General features: G+C 47.4%; 11 protein-coding genes across 11 annotated transcripts; 8 read left to right on the forward strand and 3 right to left on the reverse strand.

The window, feature by feature from the left end:
• Positions 1-55: 55 nt before the first annotated feature.
• Positions 56-1,138, reverse strand: SERLADRAFT_461125 (uncharacterized protein; the record flags this gene model as incomplete). Its single annotated transcript, XM_007315552.1, has 6 exons — positions 56-186; positions 246-390; positions 445-523; positions 583-732; positions 788-997; positions 1,060-1,138. 4 exons carry the CDS (start codon positions 841-843, stop codon positions 250-252), a joined length of 426 nt encoding a protein of 141 aa, XP_007315614.1.
• A 484-nt stretch (positions 1,139-1,622) lies between these two features.
• Positions 1,623-4,744, forward strand: SERLADRAFT_446759 (uncharacterized protein; the record flags this gene model as incomplete). The annotated part of the gene is made up of 15 exons (XM_007315553.1): positions 1,623-1,968; positions 2,025-2,173; positions 2,255-2,291; positions 2,340-2,394; positions 2,456-2,503; positions 2,565-2,836; positions 2,905-2,914; positions 2,973-3,077; positions 3,132-3,297; positions 3,363-3,501; positions 3,565-3,846; positions 3,915-3,999; positions 4,081-4,342; positions 4,411-4,476; positions 4,528-4,744. 15 exons carry the CDS (start codon positions 1,623-1,625, stop codon positions 4,645-4,647), a joined length of 2,142 nt encoding a protein of 713 aa, XP_007315615.1.
• Positions 4,745-4,949: 205 nt separating this feature from the next.
• Positions 4,950-6,629, forward strand: SERLADRAFT_461138 (uncharacterized protein; the record flags this gene model as incomplete). Its single annotated transcript, XM_007315554.1, has 7 exons — positions 4,950-5,315; positions 5,372-5,449; positions 5,510-5,570; positions 5,632-5,720; positions 5,778-5,873; positions 5,937-6,005; positions 6,068-6,629. The coding sequence occupies 7 exons, from the start codon at positions 5,276-5,278 to the stop codon at positions 6,397-6,399; spliced, it is 765 nt and encodes a 254-aa protein (XP_007315616.1).
• A 32-nt stretch (positions 6,630-6,661) lies between these two features.
• SERLADRAFT_446762 (uncharacterized protein) lies at positions 6,662-8,097 on the forward strand (the record flags this gene model as incomplete). The annotated part of the gene is made up of 8 exons (XM_007315555.1): positions 6,662-6,832; positions 6,891-6,968; positions 7,032-7,092; positions 7,150-7,214; positions 7,262-7,280; positions 7,335-7,402; positions 7,459-7,527; positions 7,583-8,097. 8 exons carry the CDS (start codon positions 6,793-6,795, stop codon positions 7,894-7,896), a joined length of 714 nt encoding a protein of 237 aa, XP_007315617.1.
• SERLADRAFT_382577 (uncharacterized protein) lies at positions 8,098-8,794 on the forward strand (the record flags this gene model as incomplete). Its single annotated transcript, XM_007315556.1, has 5 exons — positions 8,098-8,262; positions 8,322-8,378; positions 8,435-8,495; positions 8,550-8,641; positions 8,696-8,794. Coding segments are annotated over 5 exons (338 nt in total), but the record flags the coding sequence as incomplete, so codon positions are not given.
• A 746-nt stretch (positions 8,795-9,540) lies between these two features.
• On the forward strand, positions 9,541-10,368 carry SERLADRAFT_367087 (uncharacterized protein; the record flags this gene model as incomplete). The annotated part of the gene is made up of 6 exons (XM_007315557.1): positions 9,541-9,548; positions 9,611-9,690; positions 9,752-9,866; positions 9,928-9,980; positions 10,050-10,178; positions 10,238-10,368. 6 exons carry the CDS (start codon positions 9,541-9,543, stop codon positions 10,366-10,368), a joined length of 516 nt encoding a protein of 171 aa, XP_007315619.1.
• A 218-nt stretch (positions 10,369-10,586) lies between these two features.
• SERLADRAFT_382585 (uncharacterized protein) lies at positions 10,587-11,539 on the reverse strand (the record flags this gene model as incomplete). Its single annotated transcript, XM_007315558.1, has 4 exons — positions 10,587-10,824; positions 10,873-10,987; positions 11,041-11,184; positions 11,256-11,539. The coding sequence occupies 4 exons, from the start codon at positions 11,537-11,539 to the stop codon at positions 10,741-10,743; spliced, it is 627 nt and encodes a 208-aa protein (XP_007315620.1).
• A 134-nt stretch (positions 11,540-11,673) lies between these two features.
• Positions 11,674-13,953, forward strand: SERLADRAFT_461153 (uncharacterized protein; the record flags this gene model as incomplete). The annotated part of the gene is made up of 8 exons (XM_007315559.1): positions 11,674-11,875; positions 11,933-11,967; positions 12,027-12,690; positions 12,741-12,817; positions 12,870-13,071; positions 13,128-13,432; positions 13,483-13,625; positions 13,721-13,953. The coding sequence occupies 8 exons, from the start codon at positions 11,788-11,790 to the stop codon at positions 13,752-13,754; spliced, it is 1,548 nt and encodes a 515-aa protein (XP_007315621.1).
• Positions 13,954-14,166: 213 nt separating this feature from the next.
• SERLADRAFT_367092 (glycosyltransferase family 59 protein) lies at positions 14,167-16,054 on the forward strand (the record flags this gene model as incomplete). Its single annotated transcript, XM_007315560.1, has 9 exons — positions 14,167-14,259; positions 14,330-14,418; positions 14,469-14,769; positions 14,835-14,979; positions 15,066-15,194; positions 15,252-15,370; positions 15,453-15,526; positions 15,590-15,732; positions 15,810-16,054. The coding sequence occupies 9 exons, from the start codon at positions 14,167-14,169 to the stop codon at positions 16,052-16,054; spliced, it is 1,338 nt and encodes a 445-aa protein (XP_007315622.1).
• A 285-nt stretch (positions 16,055-16,339) lies between these two features.
• Positions 16,340-16,783, forward strand: SERLADRAFT_382596 (uncharacterized protein; the record flags this gene model as incomplete). The annotated part of the gene is made up of 2 exons (XM_007315561.1): positions 16,340-16,696; positions 16,753-16,783. One exon carries the CDS (start codon positions 16,383-16,385, stop codon positions 16,581-16,583), a length of 201 nt encoding a protein of 66 aa, XP_007315623.1.
• On the reverse strand, positions 16,774-17,439 carry SERLADRAFT_435308 (uncharacterized protein; the record flags this gene model as incomplete). Its single annotated transcript, XM_007315562.1, has 1 exon — positions 16,774-17,439. The coding sequence occupies one exon, from the start codon at positions 17,437-17,439 to the stop codon at positions 16,774-16,776; it is 666 nt and encodes a 221-aa protein (XP_007315624.1).
• Between the last annotated feature and the right edge of the window lie 24 nt (positions 17,440-17,463).

Consider the following 17,463-nt stretch of genomic DNA (forward strand, 5'->3'; position numbering starts at 1 on the left):
GTTCAACAAGGAAATCTATTGCGCAAAGTGCATATTACTAATAAATAGCTGGACATGTTTGTAACACTGATAATTGTATCAAAATGGTGATACACGATTACAGTCAACAGGATAAAGTAAATCGTGGTGCGTGTTGATGGTACAGGAGTGCGATTTTGAGGCGAAGGACGTACACAAACGTACAGACTGAGTGAACAATACAGTGACAAGGCGGATCATGAGTGGTATCGCGAAAGATACGAAACTAGTTTAGTTCGTCTTGATGGGAGAAGGCGAATAACCCTTATTCCGCCTCGTCGGATCTGCTGGGCAGTGGAGTGCGAGAAGAGTGGCTACGTTATCACCGGTATTGAGAACATTACGTATAGAATCCTCTGCGAGGTGACACGTCTGTAAAAGGATGAGCAATGACGCACAAAATGGTGGAGAAGGGAGGAAACGAACCCGACTATAACCGCCCAACTCAAGGCTTGAACGCGACCTAGAGATGGCATTGTGTATAGAATCATGAGCGTAACGCCTCCTGTTTGACAGAAGCGGTGTTAGAAGCCATGCATGCGTGTGGGGAAATAGAGTACTGACAATATGCGCTCTAATTCAGTTCTTGAGCGTGGTACAATGAACAGGTCAGAGCCTGTAAGGTATCTGTTGATTGCCTGGTACGAAGCGCACCCAGCAATGAGTGTTTCATTGAAAGTAGGGTGGTCAATGTCCCAGTAGAGCCAGTTTTCGCTGTGGTGAAGGGTATGAGTAAGGTAAGACATAGCAGGCGTTAGTGGGGACATACGTGAGCTGGGAGTGTGCGCGAGCCTCAGAGGTGTTGGGGGCAAGGAAGCGATCCATCTGCGAGTTGTGGTAAGATGGATGTATGCGACAAAGGGATGGTGGATATGACAGGGGATGTATTACAAAGGGCGAAGGAGATCGAAGGAAAGGTGAAGGGGAGGGAAGGTATATATATATACGCGGGGATGTGTGAGATAAGCAAGTAAGAGAGCTGTGGAAAGGCGATACTGTAAGCGCGTAGTAAAGGTTGGAGGGATTGAAAGAGCGACAAACGTGAAGTTTTATGAAGAGATCACTGCCTATTCCGGAATGATCGTTACGCCTTGGCTGAGCCGCACGTTCGCGGTGGGACAAATATGACTCGGTACCTGTCACACTTGGTCACGTCTCACCATCTTCCTTCACCACATCCCCCAACTGGCGCTGATCATAGCTCACAGAACTTGTCCTTTTCTGTAGAAGGGCGCCACTCTGCGAACCCCAACGGATTCTTGTCACGCCATGCTCAAGAAACTAAATATTTAATTGTTTATATCCAGGTCTGTCACATCAATGGTAACATGTGTCCGCCGGCGAATGAGTCAGCCACGGATCAATCTGGTTTATCAGCCACAGCGGACATATGGTAATCCTGCTTCCCTTCCCATTGGCTCTTCTTCTCATCTCCGGTCCTTGGTGGTCCTTTAGACCATTTAGACTTCTTATCTCTGCTTCTTTGTGCTCACTCCTACTCTAATCAGACAACACTGGTTCTCCACCTTTGCATTCACATCTTTGTACAAGATTGCGTTTCACTTTGCTTTCTTTGTTATCCACCATCGTCTTACAAACTCATAATGGCCGCCGCAGAGGAACAAGCTTATTCAAGACTCTTATTCCAGCCTTCGGCCCCCGAAGCTTCTTCGACTTTCCGCTTTCGCAACTCGGTAAACACTATCTTTGGCATTTCCCCACCTCTGACATCGTACCATGACTTATACTCTTGGTCCACTACTCACATTGACAATTTTTGGAGTTTGGTGTGGGACGAGGTCCACGTCGTTGGTCAGAAGGGCACCCACGTAGTAGACAACTCTGCTCCCCCTACTGCAAACCCGCCATGGTTTTCCCAGGCCGCACTAAACTGGGCGGAAAATATGCTCACTTGTCGTTCCACTCACAAGCTTGCTCTCGTGCAACCCAGTGCGTCTTCTTTAATTTTTTTTTTTTGCAAGGTGAGCTGAAGGATCAGCTTTCAGCCGAACCCACTCCAGAAGAACCCAGCCCACCACTACGCTCTATATCTTATGCGGACCTCTATGCACTTGTCGCAGATCTCGTATCAGCTCTCCTTCACCATAACTTGAAACCCGGTGACCGTATAGCATCGTATTCCTCTAATTGCATAGTACGTTTCAACCACTAGCATATAGTCGGCCGCTGGTGGCGTTCCAAGTACGGCACTAATTGATGCTCGCCTACTGTGCAGGAAAATGTTGCTGCGAGTCTTGCTGCCACTGCCATCGGTAAGTTCTCTATAAACTAGTGCATTCATTTTGTTCATCTTTTCACAGGATGTATATGGGTCAGTGCCGCTGCGGACTTTGGCCCTGATGGGGTTCTAGAGCGGTGTGTGAATGCAGTTCACAACCCCTTCTTCGACGTATCTTACACATCCCGACTTCATCAGATTTGAGCAAGTTCAACCCCGCATAATTTTCGCCGTGGACGCAGTAGTGTGCGTCATCCCCAACATCATATTAGTCTTCTTTTGGTAGAGTTTGACATCATAACTGAAGTTACAACGCCAAAGTTCACCCGCACTTGCCAAAGCTATCATCCCTCCTTTCTGGGCTGTCTCAAGCTGGCCAGTCACCTCAGGTTGTGGTTATTCATGCTACATGCAGTCCTAATGTTCGTACGCAGTGGAGCGCTGGCTGGATTGGATGGGAGGACTTTATTGAAGAAGGCAAATCGAGTCAATGCGGCCGCACTGTTGATGGGGAGATAGAGTGGTGTCGTCAGGGATTCGACTGGCCGTTATGGATACTCTTTAGTTCGGGGACCACAGGTGCGTGTGGACTAAATATGAAGCGCACGATTCAATCCTTACCTTGTGACCAAATTGCGCTCATGTAGGGCGTCCAAAGTACGTAGCGCATATAACGTCATGTTGACGCACCTGGTACGATTCATGATCCCAACAGACCAATCGTCCATCGGGCCGGTGGGATGCTTTTACAAGCGAAGAAGGAGTTCATGATATGCGCCGAGCTCAGTCCTCAGGACGTATTCTTCTATTACACCACAACGTCCGCAAGTAACATGCCGTGGTAATTTGCCTTGCTTAATCATGATATTTTCAGGGGATGGATGATGTGGAACTTTCTCGTGAATGGATTGAGCGTAGGATGTACACTCGTCCTATATGACGGAAGCCCTCTAAAAGATCCTGCATATTTATGGCGTCTTGTTGATGATCTAGGCATAACCGTGTTTGGCACGAGTGCGAAGTATCTTGACCAATTATCTGTGAGTTCCTGATGATGGTTCATTTCAAAGTTACCCTTCAAAACGTTCTGATATAATTCAAACAGAAAGTCTACAAACCTCGTCAACACCACAAGTTGTCTACCCTTCATCACATCTACTCCACTGGGTCTCCCCTATCTCATGCGCTCTTCGATTACGTCTACGAGGACATACACCCTCAAGTCTTACTTGCGTCGATAACAGGTAAAAATACTCCAGGGTTTGTTGATCACGCCCTATTAACAATGCACTTTCGCTTCCTCTTAGGAGGTACAGATATATGCTCTCTGTTTGCTGGGATGTCTACTGCCCTGCCAGTTTTTCGTGGGGAGATCCAATGTCGTATGCTTGGTATGGCCATCGAGACATTCACCCCTGAGGGTGTACCATGTGCCCCCGGTAAATCTGGGGAACTCGTATGTATACGGCCCTTCCCTTGCATGCCCGTTGGATTCTGGCCCTTGCCCGGATTTGGAAGTGAAGAAGCGGTCAGTGCTGCACGAGTGAGGTATCAGCAGGCATACTTCTCGGAATTCAAAGACGTCTGGTGTGAGTGTAGCCTGCACGCTAAAGCCTATCAGGTGGCGTGTTTACTCATGCTGCGGTGTCTACTGTAGATCACGGTGACCACGTGTTGATAACACCTTCACGTGCTGGAAATGGGGGAGGGTTGATCATGTTAGGAAGAAGCGACGGGGTTCTGTGAGTTGATTATCTGCGCATTCTTTCTTCACCCCTGATTCTTTCTCTACTTTTTTTGAAACGTCGCAAACATATCCCTAGAAATCCAGGCGGAATCCGATTCGGATCATCTGAGCTGTACGAAGTCCTGGACACGTGTTTCTCGGCTTCTTCTTCTGAAGGCGAATCGGCCGATATCATTGAGGACTTTCTGGCGGTGGGACAGACAATCGATAATGGGACGGACGAGCGCGTGATCCTGTTTGTCAAGCTTCCGGAGGGAATGGATCTATCTTTAGACATGGAAAAGAGGATTAGGGCGGAAGTAAGGGCAAGGAGAAGTCCGAGGCATGTCCCCGCTAGAGTAAGCTTTGGATCTGAGTCATTCCCCTGGAACGTTGCTCAACGAGTTGTCCGCGGGCCACCGCATAGATCATTCAGATAGACGATATACCATACACACTAAACGGTAAACGTGTTGAAGTGCCCGTCAGGAAGGTGATTATGATACTTGCTTTGTTGTGTATGATCTGTACTGAAGACATGCAGATTATCAATGGTGCGCTGGTGTCTAGTGTTAACCCCGCAACGTTGAGGAATCCAGGGTGCTTGGCTGCATACGCGTCTATTGGGGCGGCTCTTCGGGAAGAAGTGAAGAGCAAGAACTGATGAGTGTATATAAACCCAGACCGGCGACTTTTTTTTACTTCCACGGAAGTTGTATTATTGTTCAGAGTAACATGAAATAAAAAAACAAGTGTTCTAACGGAAGAATCGAATGTTTTGAAATATTGAGAGATGAAAAAACGATGAAAGGCGGCTCCTTTCGCACGGAGGCAATTGAAGTTGATATTGCACTGGATATTCTATGCGAGAGGTGTTTCCTTTTATGGAACACAATCGCCAGCCTCGAGGCGCCTTTGTGCACGCTGCAACTTTATAAAAAACTCCTTCGGGCTCCCAAAATGCTCGAAGGGCGTAAAATTTTAGATCCTGAAAAGCACAGCTTGCTTGCAAATGTTCCTTCCTGACGGACCAACTCGTGTTCGCCGCTGACCCGTGACCCGTCCATCCAGCCTTTGTCTTTCAGCGACACGACCACGACTCAAAAACACGCATCTTTACGACGCATCACCCACCGTGCCTTTCCCTCGTGCTTTTCATAGCCTTGCAGTACTTTTAATATGAGGTCTTCACGTCCTGCTCCCCAGACCCAGCGCCAGCACCAATCAGCATCTCGTCGCAACGACTATCCACCCTCACTATCTCTACCATCTTTACCAGCACCAGGCGCGCGATGCCTACCAAGTTTAACATCTTTAGGTCGTGTATTTATGGTGAGTTGGTGTAGGGTGAGATGGCAGCTGGTATCACTTGGGCTGACTCTTTCAAGGCGCGGTCCTGTTGTGGACAATCATATGTCTAGCCATCGCGGCCCACTTCCAAAGCTTGCTGGTTACAGATGACCTCAGTGAGTCAATAATTGGCCTTTGCAGGTATCTGTCATGCCACAGCTAAATATCGTTCACAGCTCGCTTCGTTCCTTTCTCTCTATTCGTGTGCAGCGCCAGTCTGCTTATCATTGTCATACTGTGAGTTTCCCTCCCTGCTTCTGGCTTATGGTATATTCAGTCCTGATTACTCCCTCTGAAGACTTACAGTCGGTATAAAGCCAGACAGAAATCCAATATCCACCAGAATTGAGCTTGGCTGTCTTGGTCTGCTTGGGACTTTCTGGATAGGTGAGACTCTTTGAGTCTGTATGTACCTGCAATTACTAATTACAAGCGCTCCGATAGCCCTCGGAGGGTTTTTAGCAGGCTCAGACTCTGCGGAGTCGGACGTAGAGTGCTTTGCTTCAGATACACTCGCAGACCCTATCCAATACCCAGGCTGTATGTCCTATTCATTTTATCTAGCGCCATCCTCATCCTGTGACTCATTTACGTCTTAATAAGTCTCGACAGAAACATATCAAGCACAGTACCGAGTGCTCGAGGCGTTCTCGCTCTTCAATGCCATACTAAGTACGTGATACCTTCATTTCCGAAATCGGTTTGTTTGACCAACATCGCTAACGATTGACCAGTCTGGGGATTCTTCCTGCTCCTATTGGTACTCGCGGTCCGACATTACCGCAACGTCAACAGGAGAGTGTGGTACACTTCTGTCACAGCATATCCTTGGTTTGGCAAGGGCTCACAGCTGCCTGGTCCTGCCACTCGCCGGTCGAGGTCAAAGTCGAGAGGTAGAGCCTACGACGAAAAGAATGTTTCGGGCCCAAACCGCTACCCATCTACACGGCGCGGTCACGGTGACGCCTCGTACGTTGTTTGGCAACCTGAACGACAGGGACACAAAGTGCCTGCAAGAGCACATACTGTTGATAAGTACAAGAGAAATGCATCACCCCGGCGGTGACGGTTCGTCCGGCATGACCACCACCTGACTCAGTGAGTCTATATACAGTATCTTATCTTTATTAGAGGGGTTTTTATTGTGGGTCAAACTTGGGGAGAAAAAAGAAGAAAAGACGAAGTCGTGTTTGTAACTGTACTTTTACGATTATACGCTGTACGAACGCACGTTGTAGCGCTCAGATGACTTATAGATTATAGAAATGTTTTGGAGCCTCTGTTGACACGTGACTTCATTAATATGACGTGAAGCGCATAGAAGACTTGCCTTGTGGATAACGTACGACCATTCACAGTGAAAACCCAGAATCAGGTTTTTTCTCGTCGTGGGCCGATTTCACACTTACTACGTCTTCTGAAAGAAAAATATACAAGTACCTCAGGATACCCTCTTCTCATGACCATCCTCTTCACGAATATCAGGCTCGTTGCTTATGGTGAGCTCGGACTTATTGACAAGACTGGCAAATAACAAAATTCGAACCATTTTTGCAGTGACCATCTTCGGGATTTCTGCAGCAGTCTTGGGGCTTGCAGCCAACTTCGCGAAACTTTTTCTCCCCAACCTTCAACGTACGTCGCGTAAATTCTCAAAGATGCATACGCTTTATATTGACAAAAAACGCGACCATCAAGATGATTTTACGATTTTCTCACTTGTTGTACCATCTCTAACGATTCTTGTGTATTTACTACTGTGAGTAACAATTCTCGCTTGTTATGCTGACAATGGCACATTTTAATCCGTGTTCAGACTGCAGTGGGCTCAGCCTCGTCTGGAGGTTACGGCGCATTTCATTATTGGCGTCTTATGGCTAGGTAAGTCGCGTTATCTATTGGTTATCGCTGTCTCACGCGATTGGTAGCAATGGGAGCCTGGGCTGCGTGAGCTATTTGTTGATCTTCTGCTGCGCAATAATTACTTACCCGGTGGGATAGGGATATTATAGGATATGTTCAGTGTTATCCCCTTGGTGGAGAGAGCACACCGACGAATAATGGAAGCAGTAAGATCCGAACTGTTTGATGCCATTCAAGTCATTTACCCCTCACCTCGTTCCAGTGTCATCTCGCACATATTGCTATGAAATGAAAGTGATCGAAGCACTCTCGTGGTTCCTATTCGTGCTATGTACGCTTCCATTTCATCCAAATCATTGCACGGTTCTCATATCTGTTACACGAAGTGGCCATCTATTTCACTATCATAATAACGCTCACCACCCGTGCTGTTGTCCTCGGCCGGCACTTTGCCTGGAGCGAGCATATATCCCAGTTGGGGTGGTTTGGCGAACTCCCTGGCTATCCTACAGAAGCTGTTTACCCTAGGCCGTACGCTGGTTATGGGGGATATTCACAACCCTATCCAATGATGCAGCCGAATGTGATGCAGAACCCCATGGGTGGTTACGTTGTTCAGCAAGCTCATGGACACTCGGTTGTGATCCAGCCAGGTGTAAACGGACAGCCTGCTACGATCAGCCAAGTCCCGTCGATGTGATGATATCCCTTTGAAAGACAAATTAGAACAAAGATGTTAAAGGAAGACATGATGGAAAATGGATACCCATTCATAGCGGTTTCTTTCAATTTTTGTATGATGGACTGGCTAGGGTTTGGGAGGATAGTATGAATCGGATAGTTTGGGTATGTACCATGTATAGACATAGCTCTAGATCTATTTACGTGCTTTTTATTGTTCTTTGCCTCGTGTCTGGGATGTGTGCCTCGTGGCCCGAACATCCGCTGAAAACGCGATAGCAGGTGTTCTACACTCCCACCCCCTCTTTTCATTTTTTTGCTCTCTCCTCTCTTGAATTCGCCATGGTTCTATTCAGTAGCCATCCGGTAAGGAATATCATGAAGGGTAAATATATGCGCAATGTTGAACCTCTTTGAACTGCGTCTGAGCAAGTGATTCTACAGCGGGTTTGGCCGTGGGCGTTGGCCATATTATCATGAAGTTCATGCCAAAATCACTTCGTAGGTTCTATCTCCCTATCGATTCAGACCTGGAGTTAACGGGTGTCCGATAATAGATATCTTGCACTTCACACAAACTTCCGTAGGCATACTGGCAGTTGCTTGCTTCGTTTTCTTGTAAGCACCCAAGCCCGCTTGCTAATTCGGAACCGCGCTCACCTTTGGTCGTAGCATCATATTGCACCACAGGAGCGATGGCCGGTTCATGACACAGACGCAGGAGGAGATGTTCCTCATTGGGGCTTTGGGAGTGTTCTGGTTTGGTACGTGTGTCCCAGTAATGACGTCAGGCTGAACCACTCATTGCATATGTGCAGGATTCCTCATCGCGATGCGAGTATATAGCCAGTCGGATGTCAATGTTAACATGGACCATCCGAGGGAGTTCCTATCGTCAAATAGCAGGACTGGTGAAAGTGCTGTAGTGGGCGCCGCGAGTCGTAACCAGGAGGCTTATGGTGCTGGAGCGTACGGCGAAGACGTACCTCGGGCCCAAGCTGGTGTTGCTTCAAATGCTCGGGCTAGTGGTTTGCGCAGGCCAGCATACGAGGGGCGCAAACCATACCAATGCACAGGAGACTATTGCGTCGTTGAGGAGTACACATATTATGACAACCGCCGGCGATGGTGAGCGTCCTGGAAGCCTCTGAGGCAGACAGGGAAGTATACGTTGCTGGACCACGATTCCCTACGACCTTTGGAAGACTAGTTTGTTCCAATCTTTGAATCTACATGAATCTTTTTGCGTCGTCCTTTTGATTTGATGTTTTATTCTTGGTTTGAATAGGTCTTCATGATAACTATCTTGTAAATTATGTCTGAATGTAACCAAAAAGCGTAGAGATCTCTTGAAGTATACTTGTTTTTTTTTTTTACACGTGCATCCAAGTCCAGTAATTAGCGTAAATGAGAGGCTGGTGCGGGGATGCGATGTCCGTCGGCCGGCTTATCCGGCAATTCATAAGGCAGTCGAGGGTTAAAGTGGCGGTGTGGCACCTATCTCTCTCCCGCCCCACGAGCTGACTTGCGTTCTTACTCATCCCCTCACAAGCAAGCAACATGATAAGTGTTTTTTGCTCGCAACTGTATGCAGGATGCACAGACCAAATCTAATTTTTGTCGTATATACTCCTCAGCCAAGCGCCGTATCGAGACAGATGTCATGAAGATGTAAGCAGCTTTATACATTCATACTGTCATCTACGCGAGAGTCTCATCCATGTTTCATTCAGGCTCATGTCTGATTACGAAGTCACCCTCGTCAACGACAATATGCGGGAATTTTATGTCCGCTTCTATGGTCCTGTAGAGAGTGCGTACTTTACCCCGCTCAGTACCTATATTTGTCCAACTGATGACTCGCTCTTTATCAGCCCCTTTTGCTGGCGGTGTTTGGAAGATACACGTTGAGTTACAACCTGAATACCCGTACAAATCACCTAGTATTGGATTCATGAACAAGATCTTTCATCCCAACATCGACGAGCTGTGTGTATTAGGTTTTAGTCATCAGTCATTGTGCCATCGAGGCTAAGTGCTGTTTTTGCAGGAGCGGCTCGGTGTGTCTTGACGTGATCAATCAAACATGGTCACCCATGTTCGGTGCGAATTACCATGTATACATCTTGATCTGTCATGCTTATAAGCGGTTTCTGCCGTGATTATGCACAGATATGATCAACATTTTTGAAGTGTTCCTGCCACAATTGCTACGTTATCCAAACCCGAACGACCCTTTGAATGGTGAAGCTGCAGCCTTGATGATGCGTCATCCAAAGGAGTACGAGGCGAAGGTAAAGGGTACGTTTCGAAATGTTATCATCGTCTCGCTCGAGCACTGACATCTCTTGCCCCTGCAGAGTATGTCCAGCGATACGCAACCAAGGAAGCTGCCGATGCAGCGACTGGTGGAAGTGACGCTGAAGATGGCGAAGACGAGGAAATGAGTGATATAGGCAGCATCAGTGAGGAAGAGGCGATGGAGTCCTGAGCTGATATCCACCCTCATCGTGCGCCAGTTGTCGTTTCATTTTGCATCCTTTGTCCATATTGCCATCCACTTACAGAGCGGTTTTATCCCGCCGTGTACCGTTCACCCCACCATCCATTCTAACTCCATACGTGATGGAGAAACACCCCTCATATCTTTCTCTACCCCTTTCATCGAACAATTTCTCAATTCCCTCCTTCATCACCTTTGGAAATGCGTTTGTACTCTTATTTAGGGATTTTGTAGTGCCCACACTCATTGTACTACTGATAGTGCTTGTAACATGAAAAATTAGGCAAAGTTGATATGGAGTGATGAGTCGGAAGTAGAAGAATACAAATACAAGAGATGGTCTGTAAGTTAAGATACTTTTTAGCCTGGTATGGGCGTATTTCTGTTGGATGGAGGTATTGGTGGTACAAGCTCGTCAACTCTTTTCTGAATATCAGCTGCCGCCTAGAGGTGTGTTAATAAGAGTCGAGTTGGCGGTAGGAGAGTATTTACCTTCATTAATATATCTATCTGGGATTTTACACTGTCCATGGTCGCGAGTTTGGATTTACTTTGTTTGAGGAGCTCCTCTTTTTGAGTCGCCAATTCTTTTTTCTTAAAGTCGAGTCTGTTACTTAAAAATAAGTTGACAACATCTGAAAGGATGGGAAGATGACGGACCGCTGTCTCTCTGCCAATTCGAAGCTAAGCCGATTGAGCATGAGTTGGTGTGGATTATTGAGGACATCGTCTCCACGGGCTTCTAGCGGTGCGAGTTGTTTGAATTCATCTAAGGAATATAACGGTACATCTTGGTAAATTGAACTGGCGTGAGGCGAGGATTGATGTCAACAAGCGTAAAGAACTGGGTGAACCATTATTAATGGATAACCCACGCGAACTGTCGACACTTGTCTATCTCTCTCTCAAGATGTCTCTTCTCATACAGCAAGTTCTGCAGGCCCAAATGTGTCTGGTCCATCTCATGCCTTGCCTCTGCGGTGGCCTGCTTGTGTGCACGGGTGGCAGCATTGGCATTGCGGTTGAGAGCCTTGAGACGCGCTACGAGGGCACTGGCGCGGATGTGCATTGCGGTGGTGTCATTGTCGAGGAAGGCGGGGGACACGAGCTCTCGTAGGTGCTCTATGGCGATGTCCTCAGACACAGCGCGGTCTGCCATGTTCTTGAGGAAGAGCGAGCGCCACCCGACCCACTGAGTCGGCCGTCGTCCGGAGGCTGCGGCGATGTCTGGCGAGGGGCGGAGGACCGGGACCGGGCCGGAGTGATAAGATCACAGTGGTTGAGATAACTGCTGACCGAGCACAGATACAATTGCCGCGTTCTCTCACACTCACGTCAACCTGCAATAAAGTATCTCAGCTTGCTTCCTCTCTATCCATAACATCCACCCCCTCCCCCTTCACATCAATGTCCTCCATGCATCGCTCGACGTCGGGCACCATCCCCTCAATGGAGACGAGCCACGATGAGCTCAAGGATAACACCGTTATCGTTGGTATGCACCCACCCCCTTACTGCTGGTATGCTCTTGGTCTTACCCTTTTCGCTTCAGTCTTTGGCGCTTCTGGCGATCTCGCAAAGAAGAAGGTACAGTCGTCGTGTGATAGGGTTGCACATTAATTATCCATCTCTAATCTTTCTCCAAGACTTATCCTGCACTGTTCGGTTTATATCGTAATGGTTATCTACCAAAAGATGTCCATATCGTCGGTTACGCTCGCACAAAGATGGACGAGGCAGAGTATCACAAACGTGCAACTTCATACATCAAGAATCCCGATAACGACCCAGAGGTGTCTGCTAAAGTAGAGGAGTTCAAGAAACTCTCAACGTACATCTCGGGTGGCTATGAAGATAGCCCTTCCTTCCAGAACCTAACAAAGCATCTCGAGTCCATTGAGTCAAAATACCCATCAAAGGAGGCTAATCGGCTCTTTTATCTTGCCCTACCACCCAGTGTATTCGTCCCTGTGGCAAAACACGTCAAAGAGAGCTGTTATTCGGCCAACGGAATCAATCGTATCATCGTCGAGAAACCATTTGGGAAAGATCTTCAATCTTGCAGAGACTTGCTAGGTTCCTTGAAACAATCGTGGACTGAGGATGAGACGTTCCGGATTGATCATTACCTCGGGAAGGAGATGGTCAAAAATCTGCTTGTCCTTCGCTTCGCTAACATTGCTATGGGTGCTGCATGGGATAAAAATTCTATCAGCAACGTTCAAATCACCTTCAAGGAACCGTTTGGTACAGAGGGGCGTGGTGGATATTTTGACGAATTTGGGATTATTCGAGACGTTCTGCAAAACCGTGAGTGCTGATGCTTGTTACGTGAGAATATGTGTCTCATACATGAGTAGATTTACTGCAGGTCCTGAGTATTCTCACCATGGAACGACCAGTATCATTCGCAGCTGAAGATATCCGTGATGAAAAAGTATGCTATTTTCTCTACTTTGAAAATACGCATTTTTACACACGGTTATCAGGTCAAAGTCCTGCGTGCTATCCCACCCATCGAGCGTAAAGACACACTTTTGGGCCAGTATGTATCTGCGAACGGAAAGCCAGGTTACCTGGACGACGATACAGTTCCAAAAGGCTCAGTTTGCCCTACTTTCGCTGCCACTGTCCTCTGGATTAACAACGAGCGGTGGGAAGGCGTGCCTTTCGTTCTCAAGGCTGGCAAAGGTACGTTGCATCGTTTTTTCCATCAAATCATTTGACCGAATTTGTCACTATCCCAGCTCTTAACGAAGCCAAGGTGGAGATCCGGGTTCAATTTAAAGATGTCACGCAAGGGATCTTCAAAGACATCTCACGCAACGAGCTTGTCATGCGTATTCAGCCCTCTGAAGCCGTTTACTTGAAATTAAACACCAAGACACCTGGCCTGTACACACGTGCGCTCCCAACAGAGATGGACCTCACATATAAGAGGCGGTTTTCAGATGCAAAGATACCGGAGGCCTATGAGGCACTAATTCTCGATGCGCTCAAAGGTGACCACTCCAACTTTGTGCGTGATGATGAATTAGATGTTGCATGGAAGGTGGAGTTACATTATTTATAACCAAGCTTCTATGCTAATATAAACGCCAGATCTTTACTCCTATCTTGCACTGGATAGATGGCGTAGAGGGGCCTCGGCCTCGGCCTTCCCCTTACCCATACGGTTCTCGGGGACCGAAAGAGCTTGATGACTTCATTGGTAAACTAGGGTACAAGCGATCAACTGACGGATAGTAAGTATTTTTTCGTTAATATTTTTTCTCGATTTGCCCGTTTTCATGATATGTCGCCTTCAGTTTTTACTGACTGGCGTCCTTTCCTCGTGTAGCAATTGGCCCGTGACTAGCATTTCAAACCTGTAACTTTTTATATATGCAGCAATCCGATGAAAAAGTAATTTCGCAACTCTCTTTGTACGGTACCTTACGACGTGCGTTCTATGTGGCATAGGGATGTAAAGCCTTGAAGTTTGAAATTTTGAACGTTGGTTCTCTGTGATTCAATGACAATCCTTGTAAAGTACATATTTGCAAACATTTGAAGAGAAGGACTTCGAACCTGTTCGACTTCGGTACTCATGTACTACACATTATCTGAGGTTAATCACTGAAGTTTATCTGCCCTCCGTATACGCCCGTAGCCATTTTAATTATAGTTGTTAGACCGCGAGCAAGATACCCCGCCACATGAAACAGGCAGCTTTTTGATCGTGTACCACTCGTGTAACCTTGTAACCTTGCCTTGTGGTCATATCTGAATGTTATTAACGCCAGTATGGCGAATTCCCCTATCCCATATGTTCTCTATTTCATCGTATGTGTTTTTACACTCAAAGAATTAAACATGGTTGTGACGGAGCCATACATGGTAGGTAAAACTAGCTTGTTCCCACTGTCTACCAACCACGTTCTGAGCCGTCTTTGCTGGACCATTATAGGATGAACCGTTTCATGTTCCTCAAGCACTTGCATACTGTCGAGGTGAATGGACATCATGGGACCCAAAAATCACCACCCCGCCCGGACTGTACAGCTTTTGATTCACCCCAGCTTGTCTGCATGCTAATACTGCGCTAGATACGTCCTCAGCGTCATCTTTCATCGAATCTTCATGTTCAAATGCACACTACCGCTCCTTCGCCTGACAGCCACCCTCACCCTTCTCACCTTACCTCTGGTTCTCGGCCGTCTTCTTGCGTTTTACCAGCGCCGTCGCCCACCACCCCTCCTTTCGCCCTCACTCGAGGCCGTCGTGCTGTCATTCTTCCCAATAGCATGGTTCTTTGGCTTTCTGTACTATACGGACGTTCCAGGTCTGGTTTTTGTCCTCAGCACAGCTGTTGCAGCGACGCAGAACAAACACTGGCTTGCTGCTCTGGTATGTACATAACTATAACTTTTGTTGCGCTATAGCCACTCACGAACTGTGCCAACTGATCTCAGCTAGGCCTCATCAGTTGCACTATGCGCCAGACTAACGTGGTTTGGGTCATTTACGCGTTTGCTGTAAGCCAACTCATGTATCTAAGGTTCAGACGTGAGGCGTCAGCTGTATGGCATGATCAGTCTGCGCTTATCGCAGGTCCATGTACGTGTTTCTCTTTACCACAGTATAGAACAGGACTTGTGGAGTATATGCCCAGTATATTAATGATATCTGTGCTTTGAATACAGCTGACATCGTGCAATCTATACTTACCCTGCCAAACATTATCCTCGAAATTCTCCCCGCATTCATACCTTACGCGGTCGTCCTTGTGCTCTTCGGGTCATTTGTAGTGTGGAATGGGGGAATCGTGCTAGGTAAGAATCTGCTCATCACGTAGCTCAGCCGTCATTGACATGTTTCTCTATTCTCAGGCGACAAATCAAACCATATCCCTTCCTTCCATGTCCCCCAGTTATACTATTTCATCGGTTTCTCAACCATGATGGCATGGCCCGTCTTATTGTCCGGACCAGGTGGGATACGAGGGTTGGTGACTGACGTTGGAGCACGAATGTTTGGAAGTAAGAGGTAAACGCACACCTCAATCTGATCGCCTCTTTTCCCTGACCCAGCGATACATATGTAGAAGGGTGCTGGCCACCTCGCTTATAGCAGCCATTATGGCGCTCAGCATTCAAAAGTTCACGTCAGTCGCTCTCCTCGTTTACCATTCACTCCCGAAATTGACAAGGTCACCTCATTTAAATAGAATCCACCACCCCTTCCTGCTGTCCGACAACCGTCACTATACATTCTACATATGGCGTCGGATATTCATGCTGCACCCTATCGTCCCGTACCTCTTTATCCCAGGTTACCAGGCATGCGCATGGGCTTGGTTCCTGCGCATAGGTACGTCGGTTTCTTTCTCTTCTATTCGCATTGACAGTTCACTGAACTCAAACTTCCCTCTTACCCTCGTTACTTAGCACCCGATCAGACCCTCCTCCAAACTCTAGTTCTTCCCGTACTCGTGTTGCCTACGCTCCTGCCGACGCCGTTACTAGAGCCGCGCTATTTCCTCGTTCCTTACATCCTGCTCAGGGCCCAAGTCTATAGCGCGAGCATTAGAGGGGTCATTGTTGAGGGACTTTGGTACGCTGTGATCAATGCGGCTACGATGTGGATATTTTTGTACAAAGAGAGGGAGGGTGTCGGTAGATTTATGTGGTGAAGTATTAGGTCTGACTACCGGGTCCAGGGTCATGTTGCCCCTTTTTACCAGCATTTTATGATCCTTCTAAAGGGTCTGTCACTTCCAAGACGCATATAGGATACCAAGGCATCGAACTGGACCATATAACAAATCATGTACCGACGTACAACATATATATTCCCGGTGGGGCTACAAACGGATGAAGATACCCATTTCAGAACAAAGAGTGCCTACGAAAGCCCTTTGATCAGATGCGACAATTGTTCAGGGGTCAAGAATGTCGTTGATAAGTGGATGAAGTTTGCGGGGAAAACGCGACTAGCTTTAAAAGTTGACGTGATGATGCATGAGGCTCGAGTTGATGGACAAGTTATGCCAGTCCACGTTCGGAAACGAAATCAGGCATTTGGGTAAGGACCCAGCCCATAAGGAGTACAAGGCCCTACATGAACAGCAAACACGTTGCAGCTGTCACCGAAGGCAAGACGATGAACCTAAGCCTAGTATTGATTCCGACCTGACCCTTGACAAGTCGAGCCAACTTTAAGGAAATTCTGACGTCGGGTTGGAGATAAGGCGATAAGGCAAAATATGAATTCACACTTTGGCCGCCATCAACCAGAGGCACAAGATATCGGTCATCCCTTATAACAAAGATAGCTGAGATAAAGCCAAGATAAGAAGAAATGAAATTTGGGAAACAAGAAGCAACATACGAGACGGAACGGCTTTTTAAACTACAGTCCGCTCAGGAATGCAGCCAAAGTATTCTGAGGGATGCTTTTCTTCGACTTTTCCTCCGCTTCTCTTTTCTTATTGCGCATCAGCATTTCTTGTAAACCTGATTTTTGCTTTGGTCGAGCCTTTATACGAGCTGAGGCATCAGGGGCAGTAGCCGCACGACGTGCGGGAGTGGAGGACACTGTAGCCTGAGTAGGTGCAACAATCGCACTTATAGGTGAGCTGGATACCTGTGGCGTAAGAGGTAGTACTTCTGCCGGAGGACTCGAGGCTTTCGACGGTATGTTTTCTGAGCGTGGTGGATGAGCCTTTGGTTTCCTGGTCTGGGGGAAAGCATTTGGTGCTGTAGATTTGAAAGGTATACGGTCGCAATATCCACATCTGTGACAGAGCATGGATATTTGTCTATGATTATCGTCGTCCTGCCCTCTTACTCTTCTTCTCTTTTTGTGGGTGCGGGTAATACGAACAGTGCCTTGACCATCAAGAAGATAAGCACCGCATTTCGAGCACTGGGTCGAGTTGGAATTGCTGGCAGAATCTGGCAGCAGAAGGCGTGCACGACTAGCATGAAGTGAAGCCAGGGCAGGAGAAACAGAAAGCAAAGCAAAGGGTAGATTGCATTGGAATTTTACAGTCGCGGGTGCAGCGTCGGAATTCATGAAAAGAAATAATGCGTGACAGTG

Source organism: Serpula lacrymans (assembly GCF_000218685.1).
Source record: "Serpula lacrymans var. lacrymans S7.9 unplaced genomic scaffold SERLAscaffold_4, whole genome shotgun sequence".
Taxonomy (NCBI): Eukaryota; Fungi; Basidiomycota; class Agaricomycetes; order Boletales; family Serpulaceae; genus Serpula; species Serpula lacrymans.